General features: G+C 38.4%; 2 protein-coding genes across 6 annotated transcripts in view; one reads left to right on the top strand and one right to left on the bottom strand.

The window, feature by feature from the left end:
- The window catches only part of LOC144596495 (echinoderm microtubule-associated protein-like 6), a 207,639-nt gene extending 193,925 nt beyond the window's left edge, over positions 1-13,714 (top strand). For both annotated transcript variants that reach the window (XM_078404836.1, XM_078404837.1), the window contains 4 exons: positions 585-688; positions 7,025-7,178; positions 8,735-8,835; positions 9,899-13,714. In XM_078404836.1, the coding sequence (XP_078260962.1) occupies positions 585-688; positions 7,025-7,178; positions 8,735-8,835; positions 9,899-9,923 (384 nt within the window). In that variant the 3' untranslated portion in view covers positions 9,924-13,714. The remainder of the gene's footprint in view (positions 1-584; positions 689-7,024; positions 7,179-8,734; positions 8,836-9,898) is intronic.
- A 4,742-nt stretch (positions 13,715-18,456) lies between these two features.
- LOC144596496 (reticulon-1-A-like) overlaps positions 18,457-21,963 on the bottom strand; it is a 55,272-nt gene continuing 51,765 nt past the window's right edge. For all 4 annotated transcript variants that reach the window (XM_078404838.1, XM_078404841.1, XM_078404842.1 and 1 more), the window contains 2 exons: positions 20,362-20,420; positions 18,457-19,341 (listed from right to left, as the gene is read on the bottom strand). In XM_078404838.1, coding sequence (XP_078260964.1) covers positions 19,299-19,341; positions 20,362-20,420 — 102 coding nt within the window. In that variant the 3' untranslated portion in view covers positions 18,457-19,298. The remainder of the gene's footprint in view (positions 19,342-20,361; positions 20,421-21,963) is intronic.

A 21,963-nucleotide genomic window follows, 5' to 3' on the forward strand; every position in this document is an offset into this window, starting at 1 on the left:
ATTTATCAGGTTGTTCTTTTAATCGAGATTGAATTATTGATTGGCACATAAATACTAGCCCCAATCCTTGATTATAATGGCAAAAAAAGATGGTTTCTCCATCAGTACAGCAATGAAATTCTCCTTTTGTTTTTAGGAAAGCAAGAAATTATTGTGACATATTCATATCTTCATGTTTTATTTGAAGCACCATTAAACCACAATTGAAGATATGAATAAGTTACAATTTTTTGATGCACACTTTTTTTGGGAAAATCTTTACTGCCTCCCCTGGGTTTCCCCAATTATATTCATCTGAATGTTCTGTTTTTCTCCTTTTTTTCCTACTAATGTATTCCTGCAATTTCTTTCCATTAACACACCAAGGAAGGACTGCTGCTCTGTCATGAATCAAATCCCATTGTACGAAGCCAGAACAATTAAAGTTGTTTTAGTTATTTGAGCTTCTCTCTGAAACCAGTCTATTAAAGTGAATATCAACAAAAGGAGAATTGTTGCTCATTCAATTTTCATCTATTCAAAAAGTACTTATGATTATGTATGTTAAATAGATTTCATTTAAGGAACTGTTTCCCTCTGTGCAGGTATCCACAGGTGCCTACAAGCGTCAGGTGCATGAAGTTCCATCAGGAAAACAAGTAATTGACCAAGCAATAATCGAGAAAATCACATGGGCTACATGGACAAGGTTGGTAAAAGTTACTTGGAGAATTTAAATTGAATTTTCAAGGTAACAATTTAATCTAATTCTGGCCTCAACTCTCTCTAATTGTGCAATCTTTCCCAGCAACATATCTTTATCATTGAAAACTTATTTTGTCCACCTTTGACGACATTCCTCCCTTTTTGTTGTCATAAGCTCCTTTAGCATTTGATTGATCAGGACCATAAACTTGCCAGGCCTAAGCATCCAAGGCATAGACATGGGCCCTAGCTATGCCTGCCTCTTTGTAGGGTACGTCGAACAATCCCTGTTCCAGGCGTACACTGGCCCTATCCCCGAACTCTACCTCCGCTACATTGACGACTGCATTGGTGCTACCTCTTGTACCCATGCAGAACTCACCGACTTCATCAATTTCACCACTAATTTCCATCCTGCTCTTAATTATACTTGGACCATCTCCGACATCTCCCTACCATTTCTGAATATCTCCATCTCCATCACAGGAGAGAGACTAGTGACTGACATCTACTACAAACGTACTGACTCCCATACCTATCTTTGACTACACTTCTTCCGACCCTGTTTCATGTAAAAATATCCTCTACTCCCAATTCCTCCGTCTACGCCTCATCTGCACCCAGGATGAGTTCATACTAGTGCATCGGAGATAACCTCTTTCTTTAAGAAACAGGGGTTCCCCTCTTCCATTATAGACGAGGCTCTCACTAGGGTCTCCTCAATATCCCGCACCTCTGCTCTTGCTCCCCCTTCCTCCATTCGTAACAAGGATAGAGTCCCCTTGTCCTCACCTTCCACTCCATCAGCCGTCGCATACAACAAATTATCCTCCAACATTTCCGCCACCTTCAACGGGATCCCACTACTGGCCACATCTTCCCATCTCCACCCCTTTCTGCTTTCCGCAGAGACCATTCCCTCCGTAACTCCCTGGTCCACTCGTCCCGTCCCACCCAAGCCACCCCCACCCCAGGTACTTACCCCTGCAACCGCAGGAGATGCAACACCTGTCCCATTACCTCCCCCCTCGACTCCATCCAAGGACCCAAACAGTTATTCCAGGTGAGGCAGAGGTTCACCTGCACCTCCTCCAACCTCTTCTATTGTATCCGCTGTTCCAGATGTCAACTTCTCTACATCGGCGAGATCAAGCGCAGGCTCGCCGATCGTTTCGCTCAACACCTCCGCTCAGTCCACCTTAACCAACCTGATCTCCCAGTGGTTCAGCACTTCAACTCCCCCTCCCATTCCCAATCTGACCTTTCTGTCCTGGGCCTCCTCCATTGTCAGAGTGAGACCCAGCGCAAATTGGAGGAACAGCACGACCACTTTAGGCCGTGTTCCACTATCGCCACCTTGTGACTGAACATCAGATTTAATTTCAGATATTCTTAGCTTGTTAACGAAAGCCACACTGCTTTCTTTCCTTTATCTCATAGGTATTTTAAACAAGACTTGGTAACCAGGGATTCCCAAGGTCGTTGCTATGCTGTCCGCATTCCAAGCTCTTGATCATTCGAAAACAGCTTTTGTTATCTCGCACAGAAAAAACAATTCAAAGCAGACTATGATTTCTGCTGTTTTTTTCCCAGTCTCTATCCAAGAGCTAATTCTCTTCAAATAACTCTAAGAGACAGATATAATGCTTCAGCTTCCGCAAACTGCTTGTACAATACAGCAGTATGAAAGATTTTGGCAAAAAATCTCTCCCTGGTCAGTAAACCTTCGTAGCATTCATCCCTTGCAAAGAAAAGCTTTCTGAACTTTCCAAAGAGTAAATTCCAATAAATCATTCCAGCTTAGGCAGATTTTACGATGAATCACTCCAGTTCAGATAAGATCTCACACTCCGTCTCTTGCAAAGGCAAGTTCTCTGAACTTTCCGAGGAGTAGATTCAAGCTGATCACTTCAGCTTAAGATGGAATTTTACGATGTAGCGGCCAGCTTCTCGTCCATCAATTAGCTCTCAAGCTGCCACTTGCATAGATCAGATGAAACGATAAGCTTAAATGACTCGAGCAAATATCAATAACAGAGACCTTCTCGATGTTTGAATTAGTTAGCCGTCTTTATTTGAAGGCGCAATAAACATATTGGCATATCTCTTGTCATCAACTGGTTATTGATTTGCTAGGTAAAACTCCATATCTTACCACAGTTTATGCGATCAATACGAATTGCCAGATATAACTTCCACAGAATCTGTATTAATCTTCTTGTCAATAAGATCTACAACCGATTACATCTTGGCTAATGAATCTTTTGGCGGAGCCTTTGGCTGAACCTCTGTCAGCACCCTCTCGACTCACACACACACACTGCCAGCACGTACCCAACTGCCCGCACTCTAGCTCCACCCAGCCCCTACGTAAGTATCGCATTAACTCTGTAATGTCCAAACTACAGCAAGATACAAGGTAATAATAATAATATGCAAAAATAACTAATAAACGCAAAATGGCCCCTACACATTCCTTCTCTCCCGAGATGCTGCCTGACCTGCTGAGTTGCTCCAGCATTTTGTGTCTACCTCGGCCTAAGCATCCAGTATATTCTTCACATTTTTCTGCCTTGCCATCTTATTCTCAAAATCTAGTTCCTTTTCCTCATATCTTTAGCTTAGCATTATTTTTTTTCTTGGCTCTGTGCAAAGTGTAAAAATATTTTCTTAATTGAAGATGCTATGATGTTATTAAAAAGCTGTAGCCCCAGTTGTTTGTAGTCTTCCAGTAATTCAATGACTAATACTTTATTATCATGGTAGAGGGTGAATTTGATTGTTGCCATTGAACTTGAGAACCACATGCCCAATATACTTTATACAAGTGAAGTGAACAATTGGTGGTAAATTAGTGTCTCATTTTGTGATTTATATAAGTTAAAGCATGTATACAAGACTGGCCGAGTTATATTCTTCATTCACCTTTTTAATGAAGGAAGTTTCACCATACAAGAATCTAAATTATGGCAGACAACTTAAGTATGAATCTTTGGGGAACAATTCATTTTAAATGTTGGGTTTTTAATCATAATTTTTTACAGAGAATAACATTACATTAACAATTATTTTAAATGGAAATGAAAAAGACGAGAAAAACTGCCCTTCATTCAGATTTAGCAGTCAATGAAGTCTAAGGTTTCTGAACAGAAAGTTGGCAAAAAAGTTTGAATATATATTCTAGAATATATTTTCCTTTTATCTTTAGCTTAACTATTTTTTTAAATCTTGGCTCTGTGCAAAGTGCAAAAATATTTTCTTCATTATGATGTTATTACAAAGCTGTAGCCACAGTTTGTAGGAAAATGCAGGATATTTATTGGATAGAAACGCAGCCTTCGGTTGCACAGATCAGATGTCATAGATTCATACAGCGTGGAAACAGGCACCAGCTCACCTTGCCCACACCGACCAAGATGCCCTATCTACACCAGTCCCACCTGTCTGTTTTTGGTCCGTATCTCTCTAAACCTTCCTATCCATGTACCTGTCCAAAGGTCATTTAAATGTTATTAAGTAGGAAAATAACTGCAGATGCTGGTACAAATCGAAGGTATCACAAAATGCTGGAGTAACTCAGTGGGTCAGGCAGCATCAGTCTGAAGAAGGGTCTCAACCCAAAACGTCACCCTTTCCTTCTCTCCTGAGATGCTCCCTGAGCCGCTGAGTTACTCCAGCATTTTGTGATACCTTAAATGTCATTAAAGTATCTGCCACAACTATCTCCTCTGGCAGTTTTTTCCATATACCCACAACCCCCTGTATGCAAAAAGTTGCCCTTCAGATTCTTATAACATTTTTCATTTCTCACCTTAAACCTGTGTCCTCTGGTTCTTGATTCCCCTATTCTGGGTAAAGGACTCTGCACATCGGCCCTATATATTCCCCTAACTATTTTATACACCTCTGTAAGATCACCCTTCATCCTCCCGCACTCCAAGGAATAAAGTCCTTGCCTGTACTACCCATCCATATAGCTCAGGCCCTCAAGTCCTGGCAAAATGCTTGTAAATCATCACCACATTCTTTTCAGCTTTACAATATCTTCTTGATAGCAGCAGGGTGACCAAAACTGATCATAATACTCCAAATGTAGCCTGACCAATGTCTTGTACAAAGTCCATTCAGGGGAAGGAAAGCCAGAGTATACAGTAAAAATCTCAGAATCTGATACCCACAGTCTTTGGTGCACGACTAACAGATTTTCCCAGTTATTGGCTATAATTCCTCTTAATACATCAATGCACTTTAATTGAGTTAATTTAGATGTCACGCAGCGGTGTGTTGAACTTTCTGATGAACTGGGTGTGTTTAAAACGAGTGAGAGACAGAACCCATTGTGTTTAAAGGGAGTGTGGGAAATGCATCCTGTTGAGTTTTTAAATAATCTATTAAATAAAATCCAATGAGCCAGATACCAAGACATTGTAATTTCCAAACAATCAAAGTTCTATTGTATAATTGGCAGATGATCCGACATTGTTATTTGAGGTTATCACAAAATGCTGGAGTAACTCAGTGGGTCAGATAGCATCTCAGGAGAGAAGGAATGGGTGACTTTTTTAGGTCGAGACTCTTCAGTCTGAAGAAGGGTCTCGACCCGAAACATCACCCATTCCTTCTCTCCTGAAATGCGGCCTGACCCGCTGAGTTACTCCAGCATTTTGTGATACCATCGATTTGTACCAGCATCTGCAGTTATTTTCCTGCAAAACATTGTTATTTTATTGACCCTACAACACTTCCATCTATTTTCTTTAAATCAAACAAATTAAAGGAAGAAGCAGAGGTTAATAGAAAATGTTGTACAAAGTGAAATATAGGATGAAGAGAGAGAACATGTCTAGGTAAAATTTATTAAGGGCAATAAAGTAAAAATTCAATGTTACAGTTTTGATTCCTCTAGAAAAAAAATACTGCCTTAGTATATAAGAGAGCACAATTTCAATTGTTCTTTTTGTTGGCTGGAAATATTGAATAACGTTATAGGGAAGTAATTCTTTGCTATTGAAATGATTTATATTCATATCTTATTGACTGTCAGTCCCACTCTGGTGAGATTAATTCATTTTAATACAATCAATTCTGCAATTTCTTGAAAAATGGAGAGACTGAGGATGAGGCAGCATTTTCAAGGACCTAATGGCACGGAGGCACAAATACTTGTGTAGTTCATAATGATTTGCAGTCGACAGAGCATTTCTCCACCATAAATAATTGAATCATTTGCAAACTCCGGGCCAGATTGCTGTGTCCACAAGCAACTATTCTAGAAACAAAGGATCATCTGAACTGACTCTGGCTTCCAGTGTCATTCCTAAGGCCCTGCTCTGGAATGGCTGACATCTCTTCAACATCCTGCCTCTGTGATAGGCCTTTAGACTGTTTTGATCCCGCTGAAAAATGTGGACTTTTTCTGAAGTTCAAATCAGATTAAATATTTTTGAATATTTAAAATGAATAAACAAAAATCTAATTAGCCATGTGCAATTTATGCTATTAGAGATTAACACAGAGGGAAAAAAATGAGATGCATAATTTACTTAACTGATTCCCCTTTTTAGAGAAGTTGTCCACCCCATTCATATGAATGGAGTCATGCTCCTTCTGCAGCCTCTGCATCCAGCGCACGGGCTTGGTATCTCTGCTACTGCATATAGTGGTGAATCTGAATTACCAACAAAAGCTATTTTTAATCAGCTCCAACAGAATATTATTTTGCCAACATATTCTGGGCTGTTATTTCGCAAGTCTGTCTTCAGTAAAATAATTTAGCCTGTATCATATTCTTAATATGTTTCAAACCAATTTTTTTTCCAGCTTCCATACTCAAAATAGGAATATGAACAATGTACATTTAAAATCAGACAATTGTTTATTTGAAAAGTGTTTTCTAAAACCTTAATTGGATGAGGACCAAATACTAACTATTGAAATACTCCCATCACATTTGAATAAAATATGTCCAATGTGATGTTTCACTGACACTCAAATAATGTTATTAATCAGGAAGAAATTTTCATCTGGTCAATCTGACATATAAAATGTTTTCCTTACTGTCCTAACGGCACAATGATGCTGTTAATTGGCATTTTACATATTCCCAGCAGCCATTATTGTCTGAGACAGAAATGGAAGTAATATCGCATTTGGATATAAGAAAGTAAAAATACACTAAAATTCTGATACTTTGTTTGAAGTCTCTGAAAGAGCAAAATAGCTTTTAAAAAGGTAGAGCAGTTTTATGACCTGGTGATGTTTGTGGGATGAAGTGTAGAAATTTCTTGTAATTTCAATTCTGTTCAAATATTTTTTAATCTATTCTATTCCTCTTAAACAGTATTTTAGGAGACGAAGTCCTTGGAATTTGGCCACGAAATGCTGAGAAAGCAGATGTCAACTGTGCCTGTGTATCTCATGCTGGATTAAACTTAGTGACAGGGGATGACTTCGGTTTGGTGAAACTTTTTGATTTTCCTTGCACTGAAAAATATGTAAGTGAGTTTTTTATAGAAGTGAAAATATCAGTCTTTTTAAATAGGAATTTCATTTGTAACCAGATCCTTGATTAGAGCACACCAAAAGCCACAAATGGTGGAAATTATTTAAAGCCTGAAATTCCAGGTGGCAAGAACAGCTCGAGCTAGTTGAATGGAATATGACCCAACTACTTCAGATCCTTTTTCTCCCTTATGACACCAAAACATCATGTGGAAAATGCATGTTGCTTGTGCTAGCCAATCAACCTAGTAATTTAGTTTTGTTTATCGATACAGCTGGAAATCACTAAAAGAGACAGAACACAGGAATGATAGAAACAAGAGTAGAACTATTCCATCATTCTTTTGTATGAAGACTTATTTGTAATTCAATACTATTTATTGCCCAGAGCTTCATGTTCCTTGATTTGAAACATCTATCATTCTTAGTCTTAAAATTTTATATTGGCCCAGAAGCATGTTTTTTTGAAGGAGGCATTTCCAAATTTCCACGATCCTTCTTTGGGGAAATGTTTACTGCATTTCCCCATGTGAGAATATAGTTTTTGTGGTTATCCTATCCAATCTCCTTATAAAATGGATATCTATTTTTTTTAATATTCCATTGTGACATAGCTGGAAACTATCTGGACTATCAAGTCAATGCCAGCTGAGTAATCCCACAAAACCAATTCCTCCATGCCTATTAGTGCTTCCCACCTCCAATTCTCCAATCACACACCCACAAGTAGGACAGTTTACTGCAGCCAATTAACCGACCAACCAGCATATCTTTGGCACATGTGAAGAAAGCATTGCACCTCGAAGAAGCCTGTAGACATTGGGAGAACTCCACAGAGAGAGACACACACACAGTGCTGGAGTAATTCAGCAGGTCAGCAGCATCTCTGGAGAACATGGATATGTGACATTTTGGGTCGGGACCGACCCAAAGGTTACCAAGCCGAAGCGTCACCTATCCATGTTCTCCAAAGATGCTGCCTGACCCGCCAAGTTACTCCAGACTTTGTGTCTTTTTCTGTAAACCCGCATCTGCAATTCCTTGATTCCACATATTCCACACACAGTACTGCAAATGAGAATCAATGCTGTGTCGCTTGAGCTGTGCGATATCTAGACAAACTGCAGTGCCACTCTGTTGCCTTAATCAGATCACCCTACAATGTTCCAGTCAAGGTGGAACAAGCCAGGTTTGGGTAAGATATATGTGGGATCTATACAAATTCAATCAACTAATCAACTCGTGTTACAGAGACTTATTGACATAAGAAAAACTACAAATTGAATTCTTAAAATTACTTTCTGATCTTCAACCTTTGTTAGTTCAATAAAGTTTCACAGGATGTTGTGATAAAATTTCTTGCCACCTTGTTTCAGCTGAATAAACATCTGGGCAAATACACATTGGAAAGGAATATGTTAGACTAATGGTTGGAAGTCCCAGCCCATTACTCCTAATGGCAGATTGTATTTAAAGCTTAAAGATTTGATTTGAAGTAGTTAGGAATCATGTTCATTCATTAATTATCCTGCAATTTCTTTTTCATTAGGCCAAACACAAGCGTTATTTTGGCCATTCTGCACATGTGACAAATGTACGTTTTTCCCATGACGACAAATATGTTGTCAGTGCTGGAGGTGATGACTGCAGGTAAGATGCCAAAAGCGCAATAAACCTAAAATAAATATGTCTTCAATTATACTGTTGAGAAAGAATTATAGATGTTAGGATATTTTAAGAGGATCAGTCTTGAAAGTGGAGATGTGGTCAAGTTCAGATCAGCCATGATCTTAATGAATGGTCAAACAAGTTCCAGGAGAGCAGAGCCTCCACTTGCTAATATTTATTTTGCTGTTAATAACTATGTCATGTCATAAGCTTTTCTCCAAAACATATGACCCTAAGGAGCGGATTTATTTTGAAATTTTCTATTTATGGATATGTTGATCAATTTAATTTAAACTTTGCATTCTATTTACACTGGAGTTTTTGTTCACCCCTTTAATATTCAGTGATTTATTTTGTTCACTTTTGTCATGGATTAGTTTTAAATTGTTTTAATCATCCTTTATGGTTTTAGGTCTTATGACGCAGAATGTCTTTCCTCCTTCATTGGTGATGTCAAAGGCACTGGGTGATATTTTAGACAAGGCAAGACAATAGGTGCAGGAGGCCATTCGGCCCTTCGAGCCAGCAACGCCATTCAATGTGATCATGGCTGATCATTCTCAATCAGTACCCCGTTCCTGCCTTCTCCCCATACCCCTGACTCCGCTATCCTTAAGAGCTCTATCCAGCTCTCTCTTGCATGCATTCAGAGAATTTGCCTCCACTGCCTTCTGAGGCAGAGAATTCCACAGATTCACAACTCTCTGACTGAAAAAGTTTTTCCTCATCTCAGTTCTAAATGGCCTACCCCTTATTCTTAAACTGTGGCCCCTTGTTCTGGACTCCCCCAACATTGGGAACATGTGTCCAACCCCTTAATAATCTTGTACGTTTCGATAAGATCTCCTCTCATCCTTCTAAATTCCAGCATATACAAGCCTAATCGCTCCAGTCTTTCAACATATGATAGTCTATTTTACTATAGAAATTTCAAAGTCTCAACTTCTGGCCCATATGTGTCATTAAATTTGGTAATAAGAAAATTACTATGCAAGATGCTCTGGTCTTCCAGTTTGTCTGATAACAAATGTATTCTTGTTTGCAGTATATTTGTTTGGCGATGCCTTTGAAGAAAACAATCCAGGACTATTTCATTTAAAAAATGAAATCCTAAATGCCTCAATAACAACTTGGCTGCTCGAAAGCAAAAATGCTTAAAAGGTGCATTTTATTTTAAAAATGTGTTTGTGTAAATGATCAACTTGGGTCCACTAAACATATATTGTGATTTTGAAGCCTGGGATGTGAAATATCACTGAAGATGCTGAAAATGAGGACTGCAATAGTCAGTTTTTGACTATGAAACAGAGTGACAGATTAATTAGTGTAAGGAAGATCACTTAAGTGGTTTCTGAAGTGAACTCTTTAGCGGGTGTTTATGTATTGGAGCAATTGTGGATCTTGGTGACATCAACATGTCCCCTGAACCAAACACACAAGTGCATTGTGGAGGTGATAATCATAGAATGATTTTAAAACTAGATTCTTGCAGCAAAATGCAATATCACTCTGCAGCAAGAGAAAAGATGCAAATGTTTTTTTACGTGTACATTTTTATTCAAGATAGAATGTACAAATTATTTTATCAGTACAGAGGCTTTTGTATGTTTATATAATTCTTAAAGGTTCAAAAGGCTTGCTTCACAAATACAATATGACTGGTTCATCCATAGCGATAAATTGCTGCTGGGTAAATTTTCCGTCATTGCATTTCATCTTACAAGTACCTACACTGGGAGAAAATCAAAATTGTAGACATTGCTGAAGAGTATTAAAAATGGTTCACAGAATTCTTCACACTATTGAGTCTATGTCTCCATTCAGGGAAATTCGACAGAAGTGAAATTCAGCGTTCTAAGTATGGTTGTAGCCGGATCAGTCTGGATTGGCAGAGCAGAAGGAATTCTTGAATCAGAGTCAGATAGCATGAAAACAGACCTGAACATAGTACTCCAAGTGTGACACCACCAATGTCTTGTACAATGAACATAACATCCCAACTTCTAAACTGTGTTCCCTGACTGATGAAGGCCAACTCAAAAGGCTCCTTCACCACCCTATCTACCTGTGATGCCACTTTCGGGGAACTGTGTACTTGTACTCCTAGATCTCTCTGCTCCACAACACTCCCCGTGCCTACCGTACACTGTGAAGGACCCTCTGTAATTCTTGATAACTTTTTTCAGTCTATAATACTACATATTTTAATGTTTGTAAACCTACAAATCATGCCTTGAACATTCTCATCCAAATCGTTGATAAAAATGATAAATGGGCTCAACACTGATCCCTGAGGCCCATCACTAATCACTAGTTTGAAAAATAACTTCCAACTCTCTGCTTCCTACAATGAGCCAATTCTGTATCCAGTTAGCCAGTTCTCCCTGGATCCCATGCCATCTAACCTTCCAGAGCAGCCTACCATAATCGAAGCTTAACAAAGGCCTTACCATGTCTACAACCCTATCCTGTCAACCTTCTTGGTTATTTCTTCAAAAAACTCAATCTGATTCATGAGACACTATTTCTCATGCACAAATCAACCCCCGTCTTTCCAAGTGCATGTGTATCTCTTCACTCAGAAGACTTGCTATGCACTTTCCTACCACGCATGTTAGTCTTACTGGTCTATGGTTACCAGATTTTTCTGTTTATCTTTTCTAGCTCAGTATAATCCTGAATCCATTCTCCTGCTCGAGGATAATTTCATGTGCAGGATTGACACCCAGCAAGCTCTACCAGTTAGTTTTGCTAATATGGGAAAATTGGGTATTGTTGCATAAGCACTGGGATCTGAGTCCAGATGAAAGGGGTAAGAAACCCCAAAGAAGCCAAATTTTATAAAATGATTTAGTTCTAACTGAAGCCTTTACCAGGCAGGGGATTGGGCTGAAGTGGAAGGAGAGAAAGTCACTACCATGCCCTCTTCAAAGTTACATAACTTTGAAACATAGGTTTTGGTACCTCTGTACCTGCAGGTGAAATAAACTTTTGATGACCTTTCACCTGCAATAAGTGATGGACAATGTTAAAACATAATTAGATGGAGGGCAAAAGGTGCTAAAAAAAATGCTGATAATTGACTCTTCCAGTGATGGATCAGGAGTACCTGACAGTGCAGGCAGGTGGTTCATAATTTGTGAAGTGTTCTGAAGCCTTTCTTTAAAGGCTTTTCTGGTGCATTAAATTGTGAATTTTATCATTGATGACTGCCTTTGCCAAAAGATAGCTCCCAAATGTAGGAGGCAGTTCATGTTCTCCAGGGTGTCACCATGAACCTTTATTGTTATAGGTGCAGATGGGACAGTTCTTAGAGAATTTATGTCTTGCAAATGTTGAGTGTGAGGCACATATGGTTCAGTGAACAGTCCATGAAGGCTTGAAGCTCAAGCCACAATGTACACACAATTGCAGACCTCATCTGCATACTGTAGATCAACTATTGCAGTTTGGATAAATTTCATTCGAAAATGTTATCCACATTGGCTGAAAGGTTCCCCATTAGATATGTTTAGGTCCACCACATACTTGATTTGAGGAACAGCTAAGTAGTAATTGAAAAGAGAGTTTGATCAGTTGTCCTGAAATCAAATGCATTGAAACAATTTAAGTTGACTCTTCTGTGCATTGATAGAATTTTTATTCAGTCAAAATATTATGGTTATGTACAATTTGGTTCTGTGAAAAGAAATCAAAAAAGTAAAATTGTAAATACATTGCAGATTATTGAAAAGACTGCTTTTTATTTTGTCCCAATTTCCTTTTGGAGTAAGACTTTATATTTTGAAGTGCAATGATTTTACATCACTTCAGCAGGTTTCTATATATACAGTACATTAATCTATATTTCCAAATCATGTGTCAGCATTGTGCATTAAAGAATGTCTTCACAATGTTGCTGTTGTGTCTGTGAAGCTGCTTTTTCTAATGCCATGCCATTTGTATGTTATTTCTATTTTGATGTATTTCACTGAAAAAATCACGGCCATCTGACTTGTGAGGTTCTTTGCACAAGTGCCTTTGTATAATTCTACATACAGTTATCCATTGATTTAGTTTTGCAATATAAATATCAATCATACACGGTGCTATTATTTAAAAAACTAGGACAATGTCCAGTTTTGAATTTGTGTTTCAAATAATCAGTAATGTACAAAATCAATACCTCTGGCAATAATTCAATTTTCAATTTGACAGGAGACTAAAATTCTTGTATTTGACAGGCCAATAAATGTATTAGCTGCAAGTTATTAATTGCTTAATAAGAAAATCTAAATAAATGGAAAATATTAACTGCATTAGTGTAGCTAATCAAAGTATTAAGAATGTATTTTCTAGGCCTGTCTAAAGTTAAAATGTAAATGCTATAACCCATCAATTTGGTCAATATGAATCTGATTTTCACATTATAGTTAATGCGGATCACTGATAATGTTTTGGCCATAGTTCAAGGCCCTTCTATGTAGAGTCTTTAACTCCTGTTTGGATAGAAAGCAATCTAATATCTTTCAGCATCTTTAGTGGGCTTACACATTTCAGCTTGACAAGATATTCACCATTCAAGAAGTGTTGCCTTATAAAGTTTGAGTGTGAAAGTGGACTATTCAACTAGATGTTTAAATTCAGCAAGCCAAAGTTCACTATGCAGCTTAGCCTCTAGCATGGTGGTTTGATAGTCATGCTGCATAAGAATCAGATTAATAATAATAATAATTTAATGAACTGTGTTTGTATTATTTAGTGTATTTGTGCTTAATCCTCTAGTCTTTCAATATTTGATAATTTGGGGGAATTCTTTGATGTATACAACTGTCAAGATATCAACAACATGTTTTATATAGTAGAATATAAAAATAGTTATATCCATGGAAATTAAGTACCTAAGTGAAAGTTAAAACTAATTTTTTTGATTCATTTTGAAAAGTATAATTCTTACATTTTTCTATTTGATTTTTTAAAAATTGCAAATATATATCATTGATAAATTTGTTATACATTGTAAAATAAGGAGTTGTAATATAATGTATAATAAGAAACTGCGTCATGCATGAAATTATTTTTAATTAATAAGAACCATAATTGTTGGGCTTAAAATAAGTAATATGATTCAAATGTCGCTAATGTAGCAACTAATTCCACCAGGATGTGGTCAGTTTCTTATACAAAAGTTATTGTTTAATTTTTAATGTTTTGGTATGAATATGTCCAAACAACCAATAAAACAAAATACTTTTACCAAATATAAAATGCAATTAGTTTAAAGAAAATGCAAAATATTTATTGTCAAACTATATTGCTAACAGGAAAAATATATATTTATAGACATGTGTCAAATTTTTAGATTTTGTTTTAGATTTAGAGATACAGCGCAGAAACAGGCCCTTCGGCCCACCGGGTCCACGCCGCCCAGCGATCCCCGCACACTAACACTATCCTACACCCACTAGGGATAATTTTTACATTTGCCCAGCCAATTAACCTACATACCTGTACGTTTTTGGAGTGTGGGAGGAAGCCGAAGATCTCGGAGAAAACCCACGCAGGTCACGGGGAGAACGTACAAACTCCGTACAGACGGCGCCCGTAGTCAGGATCGAACCCGAGTCTCCGGCGCTGCATTCGCTGTCAGGCAGCAACTCTACCTCTGCGCCACCATGCCGCCCTTGAATAGTGCCAATTTACAAAAAAGAACTTGAACATGACACAAAAGCAGGAGTCAGCATATGCCCCTAGAATCTGTCTGTCTTTTAAGATATTTCAAGTGTTTATTTGTCATATGAACCAGAATAATGTAATTCCTGCTGCAGCTTTGTTGACACATTTGTCAACAAGATTGTGATTAAGCTGCCTATACCTTACAACCGTTTATTACCCCCATAGACCAATAATCTCTTTCTCAAACTTGAATAGATTCAGTGATTTTGCCACCACACCTCTTTCCAAGATTCATAAATCTCAGAAAAAAACTCCTGCACTGCTTCATCTGAAATATTTTCTATTATTTACCTCACTTTTATATTTAAGGCCAGTGAAACCGTACACAGTATTGCTTTGTACTTTTGTAACAAAACTTGTCTAAGCCAACCATTTGCCATGCTAATTTTGTGGTTCCTGTAGACAGATCTGCCCCCACAGCAGGATTTTGTCGACTCCCTCCATTGCAGTAACATTGTTTATCTGTTCTTTCTACCAACTGAGTTAACCTTGAATATTTCCGAAAAATAGTGTATTGCCAAATTATTGCCATTGGTTTAAATTCATCTTTATGCCACTGTAGTCAGCGAAAGATCCATGGATTTTCTGCAAATTTAGCTATACCACACCCTAACCTATTACCTTGATCATTAATAATACAGTGAACAACTAGTGAGACCCCAAATCTAACCCCTGTGGCACGCTGCTAGTTACAGATTGCCAATATAAAAATGAGCCATTTATTGTGACTCTTCTGAGTATTCCAGGGATTTGGAAAAGGTGAAGAAAAATTTGGTAACAAAGGTTTGGTAACAAAACCCAATGTAAAGGTAACAGTGCTTGGACTACACAACCAAAGACTTCAGACAGACTCAGACCAAAGTGAGCCCTATTTTTTAAAAAAGTGCTGCATCTGTAAGATCCACAGTGAAGTAATTTATCATTTTTTGTACACATATTCAATTTCTATAAAATATCTAAAGCGTGAGAGTTCCTTCAAGCATATACAAGCAATGAAACTAAACAGATCTCCTAAAGGCAGAGGCAGGCAAAATTGTCAACTAAATGGTTGAGTAAACATTTTGAATCTATCTTGTGGAAGCCACAATAATATCAGAAATTGTGCAAAATTTACTAACTTTTCTTAACTAATTTAAGGGATTAAGTTTCTAAATATCCTGGACTGGATTTCCTACTTTGTCAGGATAAAAAGTTGGCTGCAAAAAAGGGTGGCATGGTTGTGCAGAGGTAGAGGTTGTTTTTTTTCGAGCATGGTTTCAAATCCAGTTTTCTGCTGGGATCCCTTAACAAAAGCCAAGGCAGAGTACAGGTTAATTGCTGTGTGCACTGATCAAAATGGCTTTGACAATTGACGAGACCCTCTCCCCAGCTTTACCACCTGTCAAATTATTAAACGTTTGTTATCAACGATTTCCAAGTCCGGCGTGATTGTTGAGCTCTTTTTCTATTGTATCTCCAGGCCATTTCCTCTGGTAAAGAGTCCTCACCTCCCTGCGATGACCCCCTCCTCCTGTCTCCAACATTCCTCTTCATCATGGACTCCCCTGTTGGCCTTCTACCCTTCCTGGACCTTTTTATTTCCAACTGCTAACATGGCATCAACCATTGTGACTTCTCCATGCCCTTTGCTCACTGCAAACTCATCCCCTCTGAACACTCACTCAGCAACAATGCCACACCTTTACTATGGGCGTCCAGTCCCTTTACACCTCCATCCCCCACCAGGAAGGTCGCAAGGCCCTCTGGTTCTTCCTTGAACACAGACCCAATCAGTTTCCCTTTACTAACACGCTCCTCCACCTGTCGGAAATTGTTCGCACCCTCAACAACTTATTTGATTCCTCTCACTTTCATGTTAATGATATACCCATGGGTGTTTGCAGGGGTCTCAGCTATGTCTGCCTTTGTGTTGGTTACATCAATCCTTGTTGCAAATGCACTGGCACCAACCCCCATCACTTTCTCTACTACATTGGGGCTACATCCTGCATCCATGCAGAATTCATTGATTTCATTCATTTGCACTAACTTCCATCCTGCCCTTAAATTAACTTGAGCTATCTATGTGACGTCTCTCTTCTCTTATTTGATCTGTTTCCTTCAAATGGGACAATCGACTGACATCTACTACAAACCCACCGATTTCCAATTATCTGGAATACATATCCTCATCTCTCTATTTCTGTCTCAGCTGCATCTACTCCCGATGAGGCTTTTCCATTCCTCTGCTCCTTGCCTTTCACCCCATCAGCCTCCGCATCCAACACATCATTCTCCAACGTTCTCACCACAAGCCACATCTTCCCATCCTTCTGCCAACCAGAGATCACTCCCTCCGCAACTCCTTGGCTCACTCATCCCTTCCCACCCAAACTAGCCCATCCCTAAACCTCCTCTTTCGCATCCATCCAGGGATCTCAAGTTCTTGCAGGTGAGACGGAAGTTCACATGCCCCTCTCTAACCTCATCTGCTGCATCTGCTATTCCCACTGTGGCCTTCTGAACACCAGTTATACTAAATGTAGATTCGGCAACCGTTTCGCTTAACAATTGTCCACCAAGGCCTACTGGATCTCCTAGTTGCTGCCTGACCTGCTGAGTTACTCCAGCACTTTGAATTCTCCAATGTTAGGTAACCGACCTACATTCCCCCTTTGCCCCAACCTAGATGTGCACCTATTCTCTCCCCCCCCCCCCCGGCCCCCTTCCATATTCCTTCCTCCAGCTTCACAATTCACTTGCATCGAAGACTGAGGAGTTGAGAGTAGAGAATAGCATCTTTACATGTGGTAGGATGTGTAGTCCAGATAATTGTCAGAGTCAATAGGTTTATAGTAGACACCAGTCAATAGTCTTGTGTCCTGTGATAGAAACAGAGATTCAGGATGGGGAGAGAGGTGTCAGATGGTCTGGGTGAATTTGGGGGCAGGGTGGAAGTTGGTGAAGTAAATGAAATCCAAGCGTTCTGCACTGGTGCAGAAGGCAGGCTCAATGCCGTTGATGCAGCAGAGAAAGAGTGGGGGAATAGGGCCATTGTATGCCTGAAACAAAAACTGTTCAACGTAACCATGGCTACACCTTTAACTTTGAGAAAGTGAGAAGAGTCAAGAGAAGTTCTTGAGGGCAAGGACCAGTTCCACCAGGCAGAACAGTGTTAGTAACAATAATTGACTTGAGACTACTGTTTTTGGCACCACTGGTAAGATGAGTAGAGAGATTAGGAGGGGTGGACTGCAGAGAGGATGTTTCCATTAGTGGGAGAGTCTAGGACCAGAGGCACACACATGCAAAGGAGGCAACAGATGTGCACATGTGGGGAAATGCAAACTCAAGGATTGCCATGTGGGGGGGGGGGGGGGTAGTAAAGAGAAGAGAGCTCAAGTTTGTGTGTGAATGAGGCCTATGTTAATACATACTTTTTTTCTCCAACATCCTCTATTTACACAGAAATGCTTGTCATGGACCATTATTTGAAAACTCTTGAAAAGTCAAAGGATGTATGCTTACATCTTTCCTTCTCTCACTTACTAAAAAACCTTCAAAATCATGATTGTGATTTAGCAAAGCTAATGTAGCTAGATTAACACGAAGACACAACTCAGTTTTTGTCAAGATGATTTGAGGCATGTGCAATTTTATTATGCCATTACATCTGTAGTTTAGAAAAGCAACCCAAGCTAATCATTTAAATATGGAGACATGAAAAGTTTATACTATATTGCCTGTATAGTAAAGAATATGAACTTTGAAGCGGCAAGAAAGAAATGATATGTCAATGTGTGAAGAAACTAACTTTGTACTAAGAGGCATGGATAAACAGTGAGCTCTGTGTCAAAGTGCCTAATACCCTGAAAATATAGGTAGAAAAGAACTCAAAGAATACATCTGTAAGCTTTATTCATTTTTATTCCACACTGCATTCCCCCAGATGAAAACCTGAGCCCAATTTACAATGCAATGTTCATTGCCTCATCTGTGCATCTGACAATGCTTGAAATTTCCAAGTCACATTTAATTGCAGCATTAAATACAGTCCACAAATAATCAGCAGTACAGTTAAATTTGCTATTCATATTTTTGTTATAGATGAAATTAATGATTGTACATTAATGTGAAGATTAATGTAATATTCTGCATATTTCAGCAATGTGGATTCATCTTTAAAATGCAGCCAACTCTGAAACATCAAGCACTGTAGAGCTGATAAAATCAGCTCTGTGAAACACTAACTGGTAATTGTTAAAACAGTAAAATCTTAATACAGCGAAGGATTTCAGTCAGAAAAGCAAGACCTTAATATCACTAAAATGGTACAGTAAATATAATCAGGGGTTAGAAATTTGCAACAACCTCACAGCATAGATTCTACAGTGTGCAAACTGGGGGGTAGGGTGGAGGGTGGGAATACTCAAAACTCCTACTGCACCATGATTTGTTACACATAAGACACTAACCCTGACAAGTGCAATGTACAGCTTCTCAAATCTTTAATACGAACCAGTGTTTTTTGTACCGAATCAGATAAATAAACTGACTTCAAATGTTGTATGTTAGTATTTGAGATATAATAGATCATGACTGCAGTTAAACACTGTTTCAGTTACTACCAAAATGTAAAAGATTTGCAAATTACACTGCAGTTCCAAGGCTATTTTGTTCTTCCCAACCCTCCGTGTGACAATCGAGTGATAGCTCTTCAGCCAACATGCCATGAAACGCAGGACAGGATACTACTCTGTTTTCTTCCTCAGACCAGGAACTTTAGCTCGAATCCTAAAATGAGAAATAAAGTTATTTGACTCACAATTTTCCTTTATTTATTAAATGAACATACTTTTAATATATGCTGGCCTGTTCTCCAATAGCTGTGCAGTTGTAATTTGCTAATGAAATTAGCAACAATTACCAAAACACCAAGAAAACGAGCCTTTGCCTAAACTGGTAACATTCAGTTGATTTTTGGCAGAAACTGGATGCACATCATATGTTGTTTTATCTCCCAGATTCACAAATAGGGGAAAAAATGCCCTATACCACATTTACTTAGTCTATAAATCCAATCCTGCATGGAAGTAGTAGAGCTCCTATGGTTCTGCATTCAATACATCTTCTAGACAAAACAGTCCACGTGCAAATCCCGCCATAAAATTTACTTTGTTCAAGCTTTGGTAGTCAGTTAGTTTGGTGTGTTGATGACTGCCAACGGAAATTATGCACAAAATCAACATTTTTAAAACAGCTGAAAAATCAGATACTGCCCGATTTAACAGTGAGGTAGTAAAATTCCGCCATAAGGATACCTTAAATAAAAGACACCAAAGACAGCCCAAATCTTCACAAGAACACCATATGGTGTGAGAGTACAACTGATTGGTCCAGCCTATAGACTCAATTTTGACTGGACATAATTGACAAACTCCGTTCAAATTATAGGCTAGACAAAGGATACAGAAAATAAGATTCTCTGGCTATATGTAAATTTAGTATTCATGCTACAATACAAAATATAATTTATTGTGCACAACAAATAACAAGCTATCATGCAGCTAACAGATAGGAACTTGCTAAATTTACCATGGCTAGTGGTTTGACATCTTTAAAAATATATATTAAACTGGAATCCAAAAAAAGAAATAAAATGCATTTCAAGATGTTAAATATTGAGAAAGCTTCCAATGAGAAAGATACTGAAAAAGAAATGACAGGCAAGAAGGAAACAGAACAAATACTTAGCCACAGAAACACTCAAAATGGCTGTAAGTAAGTTCAGTTTCCAAATTCTTGCATACTTACTTGGCGGTGACATCTCTAATCTGTTTGTTTACTATCCCCAAGTAATGATCAATTTGAGCCTAAAAAGAAATAACACTCATATTACTATCATTGAAGTGCATCTCTCAAAGTACCATAATATGGTTCCAGTTAATCTCAAGCCTTCTTGCAGAGATTTCAGGAAGTGGGGGGAGGGGTTTGGGAGTGATGGAAGAATTAACCAGAAAAAAATAGTTATTGTAGTCAAGAGCATCTGCCTTGCATGTAAATATGAAATCAAATCATACTGAATTATTGGGGAAATTAAAAAAGTAAACCAACAATTTCAATTGTTCCTGAACATTCCAACCCAAGGAAGAGGACAGTAAAATAGTAGATGACTGGTAACACATGGAATATGGGAAAAGTTCTCAAGAACCACTCAATTTCACATTACATTAAATTAATTACATCAAGAATTTATTGTTTTCCAGGATACTACCAAAACTAGCAAATTATCAAAAAGCACAAATTCTCTCTCGAGTTTAAAAAACCCCCACTAGTAACAGCACACAATGAACTTTCAGCCAATCACTTAAGACTAAGCATGATGAACTTTCAAGCTCTTCAATATAAATTGTGCCATTGAGTAAAAAAATGTAAAACTCAGATCAGACGGTTAGCTGTAAAACACTAAGCATCAATTTTTGCTTTAACAGTGCATTTTTACCACTGACATACACATACATACAATATTTCCAATTCCTTTGAGCATCATGGAAATGACAGGAAATAATTCATCTCATTCTTATGTTAACAATTCTAGGAACCTTTTAAATAGGACATTATTCTTGTGATATTCTAATATTTCTTATACTGAAGAAAAACATTCTGTATGGGTATTTTACCTGAGGTAAATAAAGAGCAATGGGTAAGATATATATGCAACATGCTGCATAAAATCAAATATCAATGTAAAACCATTGTCCATGTCCAATTTTGAATTGCCCCCCCTCCCCCCGAAATTGAACCCATTAGCTGCACATTAAGCAAAATAACTCGGTATCTTTTTCATTAAACAGCCAAAATCCTAACAGCAATAGTCTGATGTTCATCAATGTTTAATTCTAATAAATCTATAACACCATGCCCGAACTCTACATTTCAAACAATTCAACTGCTATTGAAGTACAACGTGAGACTATCATGGCAATAAAAGGACACAAAGTGCTGGAGTAACTCAGCAGTTCAGACAACATTTCTGGTGAATATGGATAGGTAAAGTTTCGGTCGAGACCCCTCTTCAGAGCAATTGTGTGTGGAGGGGAGGGAAAGTACGCCGGAAGAGGGCAGAGGCAGGACAAAATGGCTGGTAATAGGTGGACCGGGCGAGGGGGGTGTTTTGATAGGCAGATGGTTGGGACAAAGGCCAGAGATAAAAGCAGGTGTGAGTCCAAGGTTGAACTAATGCAAATTGCCAAGAGGTGTCAAAGATGTGCTGGGTAAATTTGGGGGCAGGGTGGAAGTTAGTGAAGTAAATGAAATCCACGAGTTCTGCACAGGTATAGAAGGAAGCCCCAATGCAGTTGATGTAGCAGAGAAAGAGTTGGGGCGGATAGGGCCATTGAATGCCTGAAACAAGAA

Source organism: Rhinoraja longicauda, chromosome 9 (genome assembly GCF_053455715.1).
Source record: "Rhinoraja longicauda isolate Sanriku21f chromosome 9, sRhiLon1.1, whole genome shotgun sequence".
Classification (NCBI taxonomy): domain Eukaryota; kingdom Metazoa; phylum Chordata; class Chondrichthyes; order Rajiformes; family Arhynchobatidae; genus Rhinoraja; species Rhinoraja longicauda.